Source organism: Microcaecilia unicolor, chromosome 11 (genome assembly GCF_901765095.1).
Source record: "Microcaecilia unicolor chromosome 11, aMicUni1.1, whole genome shotgun sequence".
Taxonomy (NCBI): domain Eukaryota; kingdom Metazoa; phylum Chordata; class Amphibia; order Gymnophiona; family Siphonopidae; genus Microcaecilia; species Microcaecilia unicolor.
The window spans coordinates 186,587,453-186,602,704 of record NC_044041.1 but is presented as its reverse complement, the minus strand read 5'-3'; the positions used below and the strand labels follow the sequence as shown (position 1 = coordinate 186,602,704).

Here is a 15,252-nt window from a genome sequence, read left to right as displayed (position 1 = left end):
TGAAGTAAGAACACATACAAGCATTCAACATCATATACCCAAATACAACAGATCCTTCAAAAGCCTGATTACTCTCAGGATCTGAATTCAAATAGTCCACAACCTAGAGGGGACCTCTGCTCTACCACTCCTTATACTACTACTACTACTACTATAAATCACTTCTATAGCGCTACCAGTCGTATGCAGCGCTTTACAATTGAACATGAAGAAAAGACAGTCCCTGCTCAAAAGAGCTTACAATCTAAATCAGGACAAACAGACAGGACCAAAAAGGAGAAGGGAAGGACAGACAGAAGGACACATAAGGATAAGATAAAAGTTACAAGTCAGGAGTAAGTATGGTACGGCATAATTTTGGATTGACGGGCTTCCGAGTAGAAGGAATGTAAGATTGAGGTACCTGGGGTAGCGGAGATTTTTACTTGATAGGCCATTGATTTGGAGATTGGGGTGGACATATATAAGTCTGCCCCACCTCGAAGGGGTGTCAAACTATGCTCTATTTAACCATTGTGCCACAAACTTTTGAAAGCCTGTCCTCCCAGTTTCACTCTGGAGGATTTGGGCGCATAGGGGATAATTTCATGGGGGGAGGAGGCGACTATAAGAGGGATGGAGCTAGATTATCACTATATTGGGCCCTAGGCCCTATTAGATTGTAAGCTCTTTGAGCAGGGACTGTCTCTCTTTGTTAAATTGTACAGCGCTGCGTAACCCTAGTAGCGCTCTAGAAATGTTAAGTAGTAGTAGTAGGAGTTGAAAGCAGCATCAAACAGGTAGGTCTTTAGCCCGGATTTGAAGGCAGCCAGGGATGGAGCTAGACATAATGGCTCAGGAAGCCTATTCCAGGCATAAGGTGCGGCGAGATAGAAGGAGCAGAGTCTGGAGTTAGCGATGGAGAAGAAGGGTACAATTAGGAGAGATTTGCCTAGTGAACGGAGTTCTAGGGAAGGAGTGTAGGGAGAGATGAGGGTGGAGAGGTAGTGAGGAGCTGCAGAGTGAATGCACTTATAGGTCAACCTATAGCCCCCCTCCCCAAACCTAGCTTTAGACAGTAATGGTTCACAATGTGGCCCTTGGGCCTAAAAGTTTGCCTGCATTAGATAGTTTTATTTTAACAAAACAGCAAATCACTTCCCTACCCTTCCAGGCAACTAGACCAGAAGATTAACTTTGACCTGTAGATCTATGCATCACACTTGACAGCTTGCATTATCTGTAATGGTCACATTTATATATAGTCAACCGTGTAAAATAAATGGCTATCAAAATTAACTGGGTCTATAAAACCCTGTACTTACCTTGATATCATTGTCAATCCCTCCAGAAATAATTTGGTCACTAGTGTCATTGAACGTGACAGCCAGTACCTGATAAGTGTTCTGAAAGGTCTGTATAGCAGCTTTCTTTCGGATATCCCACAGCTGAAGGACAAAAACCACAGACAATGTGACTGTCTCTCTGCCACTTATTCCCCCCCTCCCCCCCCAACCTCAGCTGTGACTGAGCAAGAACAGCGCTCGCCACCAGCACCATCTACGTAGCTTACCGTGTTCAACCATAAAACACCAACTGGAAGGTATACTTCACAGCTATCAGTGTTGGTCCCACTTTGCATGTTATTTATAAAGTTTATATATTCCAAAAAACACTCAGGTGTGTATTAACCAAAAGTACTAAGGAAAACACTACAACAAATCCACTTGATGAAAAGTGAAACATTTTTAAGGAAGGTTTTTTGCCAATGATGAAAGGGTGGAGATATTTATAGATCCCTTTAGTTCTTTAAGGGGGTCTTTTACTAAAGCGTGCTAGCGTTTTTAGTGCGCGCTAAAAATAGGCGTGCGATAAACATCAATGTATTCCTATGGACGTCTCCAGTGTTCAGCGCACGCTAAAAACGCTAGCACACTTTAATAAAAGACCCCCTGAATCCTGAAAGGTTTTTTTAGCTCTTTGAGGCTTTTTTTCCTTCCGTTAATTTCTGGCATACTATTAGATCTGTCATTTTTCTTTTTTTTTATTTTATTTATTTATTCATTTCAAATTAAATTCAAGCATTATATCTTGATTACAGATAAAGACGATTTAGTATCTTGGTAAATTCTTGAAAATACATCAAAGAAAAGAAAAAAAAAATTTTATTATAACAAGAAGATCATTACTCGTCTATAGTCCACAATATAGGGGAGAATTACACAATTTTCAGGCAAATATTCCAATTTTTGAAGCTAACTTCAAAATTTAACAAATGGAGGCAGATATAAGGATACCAAGCAATATACAATTATTATGGAGTTGAAGTTATTAGTGTTCCTGATAATGGAGGATGTAAGTCTCTCAACTTTGTCTCCAAAAAAGAGTTTAATTGATTAGCCTCAAAAAATACATACTTAATTGAATTAAGTTTTATCACGCAATTGCAGGGAAAGTTCAGCCAAAATAAGGCTCCAAGTTGTATTGCCTTGGGTCTCAGTTTCAGAAATTCTTGTCTTTTCTTTTGAGTATTTCTAGAGACATCCGGATACATCCTTCTTGCAATTTAGGAAATCAGGTCTCTTATTTAGGAAAAATTGTTTGAGGATCCAGTCTCTATCCGGTTGAAGTATGAAAATCACTTTAAGTGTTGCTGTTGTTAAACCCTCATTGTCTCCTTCAATAATCTGAGTCAAATTTAAGTCCAATGATTGGTTTTTAACTTCTTCCCTTTGTGAAGAGTCTTTCTTACGAAACGGTTCTATATAAAAAATCTTTGAAATAGGTGGATGTGTTTTTTCTGGTATTTTTAAAGCATCTGTTAAATATTGCTTAAAGGTTATCAATGGGGAGATAGCAACTTGTTTAGGAAAATTTATCAGTCTGAGAGCATTTGAGCGTTGATAGTTCTCCAATACTTCAATCCTATTTTGAAGGTACATATTCTCTTTTATTAAATTTATTTGTATTTGTTGAGAGTTTTTAATTGCAGAAGAATTAGTTTCAACCTCCTTGCCCACAGACTTTAACCTCATATCCATTTCAGTGATCCTTTCATTATCTAGTGTGGATTTTTTATTTAACTGAGTAAATTGTTGAGTGAATGAGGCTTCTAAACCTACAAGCGCTTCCCATATGTTATCCAAAGTTATTTGTTGGGGCTTTTCAGGTAGAAACGACTTACTTGAAAAATCAATCGTTGAGGTTGCAGGCAAAGTTGACTGACCTCCTACCACTCTAAGCTCTCCCACAGGAACAATCTCTCCTCTCTGCACTTCTGCGTCTTCCACAGAAGGAGTCCTCGGCTTCTCAAACGCCGACTCAGGGCCCGTGCCAGAAAACCCCGTCGCGACTTGCGCACCAAGGGGTCTCTGGTCCGAGATCGACGTTGTAGCCGGCATAGGAGGAGGAAGCCTCATCTCGGGGCTAAAGGATATCTCATGTTCAAGCTGGGGGAACGGGAGACCTCTCCCTAAACCCTCCAGCAGCGAAGCAGTCCCCGACGCTGTGCCCGGTAAAAGGAAGTGCTCCATCGTTCCAGCTCGAGGTAAGGAGGGAGTAACGGGGCTTGCTCGCGCTTTACCTCTCCTTTTAGGCATATTGTTTAAAACTTCCAGATAGTTAAGGCAAAAATGTTGCAGGAGTAGAGCAAAAAACAGCGGAGCTTTCTTCCCGACATCTTACTCGGCCGCCATCTTGGAATTCTGCCCCCTCCGACCGACCAGATCTGTCATTTTTCAACCAGCGGATTTGTTTTGGTGGTTTCATTAGTACAACAACAACAACAAAAAACAGTACAAACACATAAAAATAACAGAGCCTCCTAATAGCTAACCAAAATCTACACCCAATCTCCCATCCATATAATAAACATATAGGTTACTCTGAATGTACTATATAGTCTCATACTTTAACCTGGAACTACCAAATGTTTAGCACACTAGTACATGCAGGTGTGCCACACAAATACTAAGGCCCACCTGGTCATTATTAGACATTAACCACACCATTGATCAATGGCTTTGGTTCAGCAACAAGTAAAGAAACAAAAAAAATGCGTGCGGGAATATCAGCGCAATAAAGCAATAATAGCAGAATAATCCACAAAAATAAGAAATGATGAAACAATGCAAAATATTTGTTGAGAAAGGAAGGAAAAGCCTCAAAGGAGCTCAATTTGTTTTTTTTTGGTTCAGCAATACACATGTTGAATTTCTATTACTCTGTGCAGCAAGCATAAAGATGTGATCTTCATTCATAATCTAAAATGAAGACCATTACGAAACACAAAACAAAAAAAACAAACCTAATTTTATGTGTCGCATATTCTCTGCGGGGATGTACTCTTAGACAGTTATTTATGTAATGTTGAGGTATTCACAATAAAAGGGATGTGACAGACATTCAAAATCTCTCAAAGGAAGCAATGTACAAGAGGCAACAGAGTAGATGAAGGAAGAGTGGTAGATATATCAAAACAGCTTCTCAGTGCAGCCAAAACAGTAATAAAAAGCATAAAATCCCAGGATAAGCAGAGATCAGTAGTCATGAAGATGGGAAAGCAAAAAGCCAGACATCATGTAGCAATGTAAACCTGTACTGCATAAATAAAAAAACAACAACAAAAACGGGCAGATGAGACGGACCTCGTGGTCTTTAGGTTTTATTATTTCCTACCACCCAGAAAACAGCAACTACCAACCTTCACTGTTCCATCATCACTACCGGTACAGACTAGCTGGGGTCCTCTTCGTGCCGGGTAACAGGAATTAACAAATGAAGTGTGGCCTTTCAGCCTTTTAATTCTTTCCCCTGTCTCACTGTCCCACACTGCTACAGTTTTGTCTGTGGAGGCTGAAAACAGTAAGCTGGAAAATAAACAAGCACACATTTCAGGACTGTGCAAGGGGAGGGGAACCCCCCCCCCCAAAAAAAAACAAAAAAAAAACAAAGCAAAATAAAACCACTTAGCTCTACATGCCATAGGCTAACAGAAACTATGTAGTACCACCACCATCCCACCATTCAGTAAACAATTCATGAGGTCCCCATTATTTCCTCTTTTTTCTAAGTTTATATCTCAGGTGTTGAAATAAATTACATTACAATGTGCTCATTTTCAAAGCAGATGGATGTCTTAAGTTCATCTGCTAAAGACGGCCAAATCCTGATTTTGTGCATTTCACAGTGCACGTTCGTCCAAATAGCAAAAGAGTGTGTTTTTGGCAGGACTTGGGAGGAACCAAAGGTAGGACATCCAACGGGAAGAAACGTCCATGTCTAAAAAGGACGTGTTCATCTAGACTTGTTTCAATCACATTCAAGTGACAGAAAGTTGCTCTAATTGAGAAGCTGACCACAGAAGGGATTAAGGTATAACCCCTATTTAACCCTCCCCCCCCCCCAGTGGTTACTGTCCCCTCCGTCGAAAGTGAAACTGGAAAGGAAAACCAGGCTCTATGCCAGCTGCAGATATTATGGCCATTCTGAAGAAAGCAGCAAGCAGGTCAGAGGAGTAACCTAGTGGTTAGTGCAATAGACTGTCAACCAAGGGACACAGGTTCAACTCTAAATTCAACTTTTATTTATTTTTTTTTAAATAATTCTGAGCCTTCCAGAAACTGAAAAATACATAAAAGAAACCTGCAAGCCTGAAGGCTATTGAAGGGGTGTACATTCAGGTACAACAGGTATTTCTCAGGCCCTGGAGGGATCAAATTTACAAAAAAAAAAAAAGTTATGGTGGGGTTTGAACTTGTGTCCCTTAGTTTACAGTCCACTACATAAGCACTAGGTTGCTACTCTGTTCTGCAGGGATATCCATATGGCCAAATGATGCCAGACAGATGTTCATGTCATTGGCTTTTCGTCATTCAAAAGTTGGACATTTCACTTTGGAAAATGACTATTCATTTTGGATGTTTTCAGTGCAAAAACGTCCATCTCACAGCCATAATTGAACAGGAAATCTAGACGTTTTTCCTGGTTGATTATGTCTGTGAGATGAACCCCGGAGGGGGTGGGGGGCGGAGGGGGTTTGGATGTTATGAACAGGACTTTTTTTTTTTTTCAGACTAAGACATTTTTTTGAAAATGCCCCTCAATATATACAAACAGGGAGAACCACTGCCAAACACCCCTCCAAATACAAGTACTGCATTTCCTCCTTGTATCTTGCTGAAAATGGTATTTTTCGGACTATAAGACGCACCGGACCATAAGACGCACCTAGGTTTTAGAGGAGGGAAATAGGAAATTTTTTTTTTTCCTTTTTCCCTCCTCTAAAACCTAGGTGCTCCGGTGTGTCTTGTCCCGAGTTCGGGATCGTCCTCCCCTACTCACGTCACGCAATGTTCTCTGGTGGTCTAGTGACGTCGGGGCAGGAAAGAGCCCCCTCTTTCCTGCCCAGCGCGCTGCTCTCCGTCCTCCTGTATGCTGCCTGACGGTCTCGGCGAGATCCAAAATGGCCGCTCTTTCCTGCCCCGACGTCACTAGACCACCAGAGAACATCACGTGACGTGAGTAGGGGAGGGCGATCCCGAACTCGGGGGGAGGGCGATCCCGAAATCGGACCTCGCTACCTTCGGACTATAAGACGCACCCCCCATTTTCCTCCCAAATTTGGGGGGAAAAAAGTGCGTCTTATAGTCCGAAAAATATTATTACGCCCAATAAAGGGTGCTCATACCCGCCTCACACCTTTGGCCTTTACACATCCTTTTAAATGTTCTACACATGTACAAGTCTTTGTCCTGTATTTCAGTTTGAGAGAAGTCCCCACTCTGCAAATCAGCTCTCTCCTCATATAGCTGGACTGGATTATTGTTGGATGTTCAGCTCCAATGGATGTTCTAATACCTATCCCAACCTCAATAACACAAAAAACTATTTTATTGTAAAAATCTACATACTCTAAACAAGGACTGTGTACTTCCTTTATTACAATATGGACTCAAAATGTTTCCCTCTGATATGCACAGCCATTAGTCAAATAGGACCTCAAGAGCAATCAAAACTATCATTTAACTACATTTAAAATATTTCTTCTCTTTAACCGGGTGCACCTCTGTTTTCAGAAAGAACAGGCAGAGAGGACCCAGAAAACGTCCACATAGGACTTTCCTAACCTGTTCTAGTGATCCCACAGCCAATCAGTTTTTCAGCACAGCCACAGCGGAAATTAATACATGCAAATTAACTGAGGTACATTTATTGTGGATATCCCGAAACCCCAACTGTAGGAGCCCCAGGACAGATTTGGGAAGTGCTGTGTACATTTTTTTATTTCTTTAATGTTCCTTCTTACTTTTAACATACAACACAAACCACCAGGAGAGCAGAGGCATGCAGAACTGTCAGTTTGTGGTAACCTGGGGCCAATTCCACTGTGAAAGATGACTGTTCCAAAACGTTGACCAGAAAAATGACAGCATGTAAAGGGCTTAGGAGTCGGATAGGGGTCCTTTTACTAACCTGCGGTAAGCATTAACCCATGCTTATCAAAATGTACTATTGTGGGGCTTGCTGAGGTGTCCCGCGGTAGTTTTGGAATTGGTGCATAGGGGGCGGAAAGTGGGCACGGCTATGCTAATCTGTTAGCATATGGGCATTACCATATGCTGATTAGTGCACGAGACCTTACTATCTACAAAATAGGTGGTGTTAAGGGCTCATGCACTAATGGCTACCTGTTAATGGGGAAATTAGTGACTGGCCATTATCAGAAATATCCTATATAATAATTTGCACCTCCAACGTTCCATGTCTGGCTGCCTGGGTTCGTAACATCCCTCCTGACGTCAGCCAGCCTCCAGCATTCCATTCCCCCTCATTGTCAAGATGTAATGACGTCAGAGGGTGGAACAGTGAGAGGGAAGGGAACGCTGGAGGCTGGCTGACGTCAGAAGGGATGTTATGAACGGAACGGAAGCCAGCGCCAGCCAGCCAGAGAATGTTCAGGTACAAATCAAGGGGAGGACAGAATCGCGGGACATTGAAGGGAGGGAGGGAGGAAGGAAGGGGAGGGCAGAGGAGAATTGATGGACATGGATGGGATGGGAGGACAGTAGAGGAGAGAATCGCGGGACACGGATGGGAGGGCAGGGAAGAGGAGAATAACTGGACATGGAGGGGAGGGCAGGGGAGAGAGAAAAAAAAAAAAAGCTTACCTGACAGCCTACCTAGGCCCGTTTCATTGTTGAGGAAACGGGCATGGTTCCACTAGTCTTCAAATAAAGCCTTCCTTGAAGCCAGGGACCCACTCATACTTCGTCCACCAAATTTTAAAAATGAGGTACATAAATCAGTACTTTCTCCTGATTTTCACGAATATATTGGAACTCTCTCCCAAAATCTATTACATTTCATCCTAACTACTTACAATTCCAAAAATTGCTAAAAACTCATTTCTTCACCAGTTCATTCCAGAATTCATTACATCAGTTAATATAATAACCAACTGATAATCTCGTCTCTTTTCTGTACTACCTATCAATATGTCCACTATTTGTAGCTTATTTGCTAATCTGTTACTCTCAGCCATTTCATCAGACCACTTCACTATCGTTGAAATTCAAACTCTGTGCTTTTAATTTAAACTGTAGGCCACACCGAACTTGAGCTTGTTTTCAGGATAATGTGGGATCTAAATGTCATAAATAAAATCAGAAAAACAGACAGATGTGCCTTTTACCAGCAGCGCTAGAAGTGGCCTCAGTGTGCGGGAAAGACTCACATTGGGGCTACAGCAGGCCACCTTTTAGCACTGCTTGGTAAAAGGGTCCCTTAGTTTTCAAGGGGGTCTCAAACTGACATTTTTGTGCACTCACCTGCCATCTGTGTTATAATGGAGTTCCATAACAGCACCACTGTGCCCCTTAAGGGTAGCAAAGTTCTCACAGTCTCCATATACATTCCACAGCACTAGAACAGAACAAAAACACGGACAGCTATTAGAGAGTAAAACAAACTGTAGACAGTCTCTTCCACTTAACAACTAAAGAAATAAAGTTATACAGTAAAGAGAAGTCATCACGCTAGTATATGTAAAATGAGTGACTGCAATAAAGATACCAAAATAAGCTGTGGTTAGATAAGGATTCCTTAGGTTTTGAAGTTCTCTCATCAGTCTGGACAGATTCCTGAAGGAAAGGTCCACTGATCGTTATTAAATTTTGGGATTTTGCCAGGTTCTTGGGGCCTGGATTGGCCGCTGTCGGAGACGGATTGCTGGGCTTGATGGACCTTTGGTCTTTTCCCAGCGTGGCAGTCCTTATGTACTTAGTCATCAGGTTTTTAAAACCATAGGTCTGTTCAAGTAGTCCTACCTCTCCTTATCCCAAGGTGAATGCTTTTTAAACAGAGCATTTGAAATACACTTTATAACTTCAAAAACATTCATCCCCCCTCCCCAATCAATGGACTTGGGGGCGATTGTGTCTGATGACCTTAAGGTGGCCACACAGGTAGAAAAGGCGATGCGCAAAGCCATAAGGATGCTCGGGTGCATAAGGGGAGGGATGACCAGCAGGATAAAAGAGGTGATAGTGCCCTTCTATGAGTCTCTGGTGGGGCCCCATTTAGACTACTATGTGCAATTCTGGAGACCACACTTACGGAAAGATATAAACAGGATGGTGTCGGTCCAGAGGGCGGCTACAAATTTGGTCAGCAGTCTCAGTCATAAAACATATAGGGACAGGCTCATGAACCTGAGGTATAAGATGGAAGAGAGGGGATATGACAGAGACGCTCAAATATCTCAGTGGCGTTAATGTACAGGAGGTGAGCCTTTTTCAAATGAAGAAAACCTCTGGAATGAGAGGGCATAAGATGAAGTTGAGGAAATAGGCTTAGGATGAATCTGAGGATATACTCTTTCACGGAAAGGGAGGTGAATGCGTGGAATGGCCTCCCGGGTCGTGGAGATGAAGACTGTGTCAGAATTTAAGAAGGATCTCTTAGGAAAAGGAGGAGTTAGTGATCACTGAGGATGGGCAGACTGGATGGGCCATTTGGCCCTTATCTGCCGTCATGTTTCTATTCTGTCTATAATTAGGGTGAAAATGCACTGAAACTAGTTCAGACATGGAGTTTCCTGACTGCTGAACTTACATATTAGTCTATCAAATCCTGCAGATGCTAAGGTTGCTCCATTTGGGTGAAACTTGCAACAGTAAACCTCTCCTTCATGTCCAGAGAGCAGCATTATTGGTGCCTGCAGGCTGGATGTCCTAGGAGGGCCCTTAAGCATAGAACAGAAAAAGAAAAAAAAGATTGTAACCTATACAAAGAATGTGACATAAACTGTTACTTAATAGTCAAATTTGAGAACGTATCTAATTTTAAAAAATCAAAAACAATTTATGACAACACTTTTTCTGCAATTAATTATGCAGAACGCCAAAACATTTTGGTTTTGTATAATAGCAGCATGCTTCTTACTTTATTTCTGAATTTACAGATTTCTTAAATAACTCCGCATCCAGTCTCCAATGGCCGCCACCCTTGGAAGTAGCCAGCAGATCTTAAAAGGAAGCTCCCTTTCCCTGTTGCTCATTCCCAGACTAATGGGTGACAATACTCATGACTGCCTGCCTAATAAGTTTGCTCCACATTCTGAAAAATAATCCAGCTGTAATAGATTGAACAGAATATAAATTTTGTAAATAAATAATATGGCCACAGACTCTTAAAGATCCCTTAATTAGATGCAAGGGCTTTAGTTGCTCATTCAGTTTCTTCTCTGCAAAGTGACTACCTGACTCCAGGAAATACACAATAGCCAAGTTAGTCCCAGGGATTTCATAATCCATTTCAAAACATTATGGGCTCCTTTTACAAAGCGGCACCGCCATTAGCGTGCGCTGAATGCAAAGATGCCCATGAGAATTGGAAGGGCTTCTTCGTTTTCAGCACACGCTAATCAGTAGCGCCGCTTTCTAAAAGAAGCCTTATGTGAGCCTCTCAGTTACATATCTTCAAACACCCTGACTGACTCACCTGGTTCTGACCTTAAGTCAAACGGTCACAGTTCAGAACCCCAAATTAGCCTCTTCTGACTAGCCCACCTTCCCCCCCCATTAATCAATCCATACACATCTCTCCTACCACCACCCTTCAGGTTTCACTCAGATACTCTACGAATCTGCAGATTGCCAGGTCTTCCAGGAAATGTGGGAAAGCTCTTGGGGTTAGGTGAGCAGGGACATTATTAGGCATGACCCTCTTGCATGACTTGCTGCTCTAGTCCCTCACCTCCTTTGCCTTGTGCTGTAGGACAGAAAATATATATTGTACCTGAATGTACACTGTTTTGGTAACTTTCAAGACTGCAGGTGATATATAAGAAATTATTTAAATAAGAGAGTTGCAGCAATAAAATAGTAAATGGCTGGATTGGAAGCTGAGTGGCTCATATTTTTTCTGTTGTGTTCTACCCTGCCTGCTACAGGCTCACCATCTCTTCCCTCAGCAACTTCATAGGTAACAACAGAGCTATCTAGTTCTAGCTCATAGGTAGGACAGTATCTACCTACATACCTAAGATAACGAGCTTTCAATTTATGCAGGTTCATGGAGTCACCCAGTGAAACCTGGAGAGTTTGCAAGCATGACTGTAGAATATTTCTGAAAGTAAAGAAACGGGAGGGATTCACTTCTACAGTAGGTGACTGTGAAATGAGTTCTACTGAAGGTACTTAAGTGAATGGAAGGCCATTGAGGATGGTAAGATAAATGAGTTTTCCCTGGTCCAGCTGATTTGCTGAACCACAGCACTAGATCTAGCATTATTTTACAGCTATGCAGATTTACTCTATTCACACAGAATCTTATTTACAGGTATAGGAGCCATCTGTGTCCTCCATTATGTCCAAGATGGGGTAATTTGTTACCCAAAAAATAAAGGAAAAGTAGAAACTATCACTAATATATACTCAATTTTCTACTATAGACAACCCTGTATTGCAGGTGCCAGTGCACATGTATGTATGAAAAAATACGTGGAGAAAAAAAGACTTCAGAGCCCTCAGGAATAATTCTCTTTACAATGATATATTCAAAACAAGAGAACTCCTTACTTCAATCATTAGTCTTCACAAAAAAAACTCCACTCTTCTGATTCACAAAATACTAGTGCATGCACTTCAAACAATACAAAAGGTAGAGGCTGTTTTTCCCGCCATAAAGCCGGTGAACACTATCAAAATTATAACTTAGCTTGTATCTTCTAAATGTCCATTCTTTTCCAAAATGTCAGCTACAGAAACGCCCAACAGGAGAACCCTGTTTCGCCACCACCGGGCTATTTCAAGGGCTAGTATTTTCTTTCTTCAAACAATATTATTCCACCACTGCTTTGCCCCTTAATGGCGTCTTTAAACTTCGAATGGCTTCCTTACTCATTATATAACTAGCTCTCCCCCGTCACTTCCTCTGACGTCATATCCTTCTTGACGTCCAATGCTTTCCAGGATTCCCAACCCGTCACTACAGGTTAGGAGTGCATCATAAAAATTTGTTACCCCCAATCATTTTGAAATGTTGACACCTCAGTTCATATGTGATGAATTTTAGTTAAGTACAGTTGTACTGAAGTAGTTCTACATAAAAGCTAACCTAAATGTTTTAAGCTTAAGATGCTACAGAATGTGAATACATTAATGACTAGCTTATTTTTCCCAAATATGTATATAGTGAAAGGGCTTTTGTAAAAGGCCTCGACTGATTTCTTTCAGTAACATTTTTTCCAATCAGAAGTCGGAACAAAACACTTTCTATATATGAAATTTTTCAAGCAGCACTGCCTGAAGTTCCCCTGCACCTCTGGCACTAGGGACAAATTTACAGAGATGCCAAGTTACCCAGTTCCAGGCTGGAGATTTTGGGACAGTCCTGATTTTGAGCTAACATCCTAAAGCAGTGTGAGATTTGTGGTGCCTGATCCTACCCATTGAAATCAGTACTGCAGGTCTCATAATGCACCTGGGTGAGATGATCAGAGATGCAGGACTGTCCCAAAATCTCCAGGCTAGAGATTTTGGAACAGTGCTGATTTTGAGCTTACATGCTAAAGCAGTGTGACATTTGTGGTGCCTGATCCTGCCCATTGAAATCAGTACTGCAGGTCTCATAATGCACCTGGGTGAGAAGATCAGAGATGCAGGACTGTCCCAAAATCTCCAGGCTAGAGATTCTGGGACAGTGCTGATTTTGAGCTTACATGCTAAAGCAGTGTGACATTTGTGGTGCCTGATCCTACCCATTGAAATCAGTGTTGCAGGTCTCATAATGCACCTGGGTGGGGTGATCAGAGATGCAGGACTGTCCCACAATCTCCAGGCTAGAGATTCTGGGACAGTGCTGATTTTGAGCTTACATGCTAAAGCAGTGTGACATTTGTGGTGCCTGATCCTACCCATTGAAATCAGTACTGCAGTTCTCATAATGCACCTGGGTGAGATGATCAGAGATGCAGGATTGTCCCAAAATCTCCAGCCTTGAGATTTTGGAACAGTGCTGATTTTGAGCTTACATGCTAAAGCAGTGTGACATTTGTGGTGCCTGATCCTGCCCATTGAAATCAGTACTGCAGGTCTCATAATGCACCCGGGTGAGATGATCAGAGATGCAGGACTGTCCCACAATCTCCAGGCTAGAGATTCTGGGACAGTGCTGATTTTGAGCTTACATGCTAAAGCAGTGTGAGATTTGAGGTGCCTGATCCTACCCATTGAAATCAGTACTGCAGGTCTCATAATGCACCTGGGTGGGGTGATCAGAGATGCAGGACTGTCCCAAAATCTCCAGGCTAGAGATTCTGGGACAGTGCTGATTTTGAGCTTACATGCTAAAGCAGTGTGACATTTGTGGTGCCTGATCCTACCCATTGAAATCAGTACTGCAGTTCTCATAATGCACCTGGGTGAGATGATCAGAGATGCAGGATTGTCCCAAAATCTCCAGCCTTGAGATTTTGGAACAGTGCTGATTTTGAGCTTACATGCTAAAGCAGTGTGACATTTGTGGTGCCTGATCCTGCCCATTGAAATCAGTACTGCAGGTCTCATAATGCACCTGGGTGAGAAGATCAGAGATGCAGGTCTGTCCCACAATCTCCAGCCTAGAGACTTTGGGACAGTGCTGATTTTGAGCTTACATGCTAAAGCAGTGTGACATTTGTGGTGCCTGATCCTGCCCATTGAAATCAGTACTGCAGGTCTCATAATGCACCTGGGTGAGATGAGATGCAGGACTGTCCCAAAATCTCCAGGCTAGAGATTCTGGGACAGTGCTGATTTTGAGCTTACATGCTAAAGCAGTGTGAGATTTGTGGTGCCTGATCCTACCAATTGAAATCAGTACTGCAGGTCTCATAATGCACCTGGGTGAGAAGATCAGAGATGCAGGACTGTCCCACAATCTCCAGGCTAGAGATTCTGGGCCAGTGCTGATTTTGAGCTTACATGCTAAAGCAGTGTGACATTTGTGGTGCCTGATCCTGCCCATTGAAATCAGTACTGCAGGTCTCATAATGCACCTGGGTGAGATGATCAGAGATGCAGGACTGTCCCAAAATCTCCAGCCTAGAGATTTTGGAACAGTGCTGATTTTGAGCTTACATGCTAAAGCAGTGTGACATTTGTGGTGCCTGATCCTGCCCATTGAAATCAGTACTGCAGGTCTCATAATGCACCTGGGTGGGGTGATCAGAGATACAGGACTGTCCCAAAATCTCCAGGCTAGAGATTATGGGACAGTGCTGATTTTGAGCTTACATGCTAAAGCAGTGTGACATTTGTGGTGCCTGATCCTACCCATTGAAATCAGTGTTGCAGGCCCCATAATGCACCTGGATGGGCTGGTCAGAAATACTGGACTATCCCAAAACCTGCAACTGGGTAACTTGATATCTCCGCAGACAAGCTTCCCCAGGATGCGTCCTCTCAGCCCCAAACCTCTTCCCTCCCTCCATCTCCCTCAGACCCCCAACTCCCTCCCCTGCACCGGCTCCTCACCGCCTGCAACAGCGCCTGCTGACTCGCCGCGCCCGCCACCACCAGCTCAAGTCGGCCTTTCTTAGCCGCGGGCGGCAGCAACACCAGCTCCTGCCCTTTCCTCTTGTTCTGCTCAATCATAATGAACCGCAGGCTTCACTCAGTGGCACCAGCAACCAGGCCGAGAAGAATCAGCCACCATGAAACACAAACGTCACTTCCGCTTCCAATCCAAACCTCTCTCTGGCTCACGGAAGCGCTCAGTGCGAGCCGTCCT

The 15,252-nt window shown here is 42.7% G+C and overlaps 1 protein-coding gene across 1 annotated transcript in view; it reads right to left on the bottom strand.

Moving 5' to 3' along the window:
- Positions 1-15,204, bottom strand: part of SNRNP40 (small nuclear ribonucleoprotein U5 subunit 40) — a 30,368-nt gene extending 15,164 nt beyond the window's left edge. Inside the window, exons 1-5 of the mRNA XM_030219582.1 lie at positions 14,997-15,204; positions 10,093-10,222; positions 8,808-8,901; positions 4,682-4,847; positions 1,305-1,427 (exon numbers count right to left, since the gene is read on the bottom strand). Coding sequence (XP_030075442.1) covers positions 1,305-1,427; positions 4,682-4,847; positions 8,808-8,901; positions 10,093-10,222; positions 14,997-15,116 — 633 coding nt within the window. The 5' untranslated portion in view covers positions 15,117-15,204. The remainder of the gene's footprint in view (positions 1-1,304; positions 1,428-4,681; positions 4,848-8,807; positions 8,902-10,092; positions 10,223-14,996) is intronic.
- Positions 15,205-15,252: the final 48 nt, after the last annotated feature.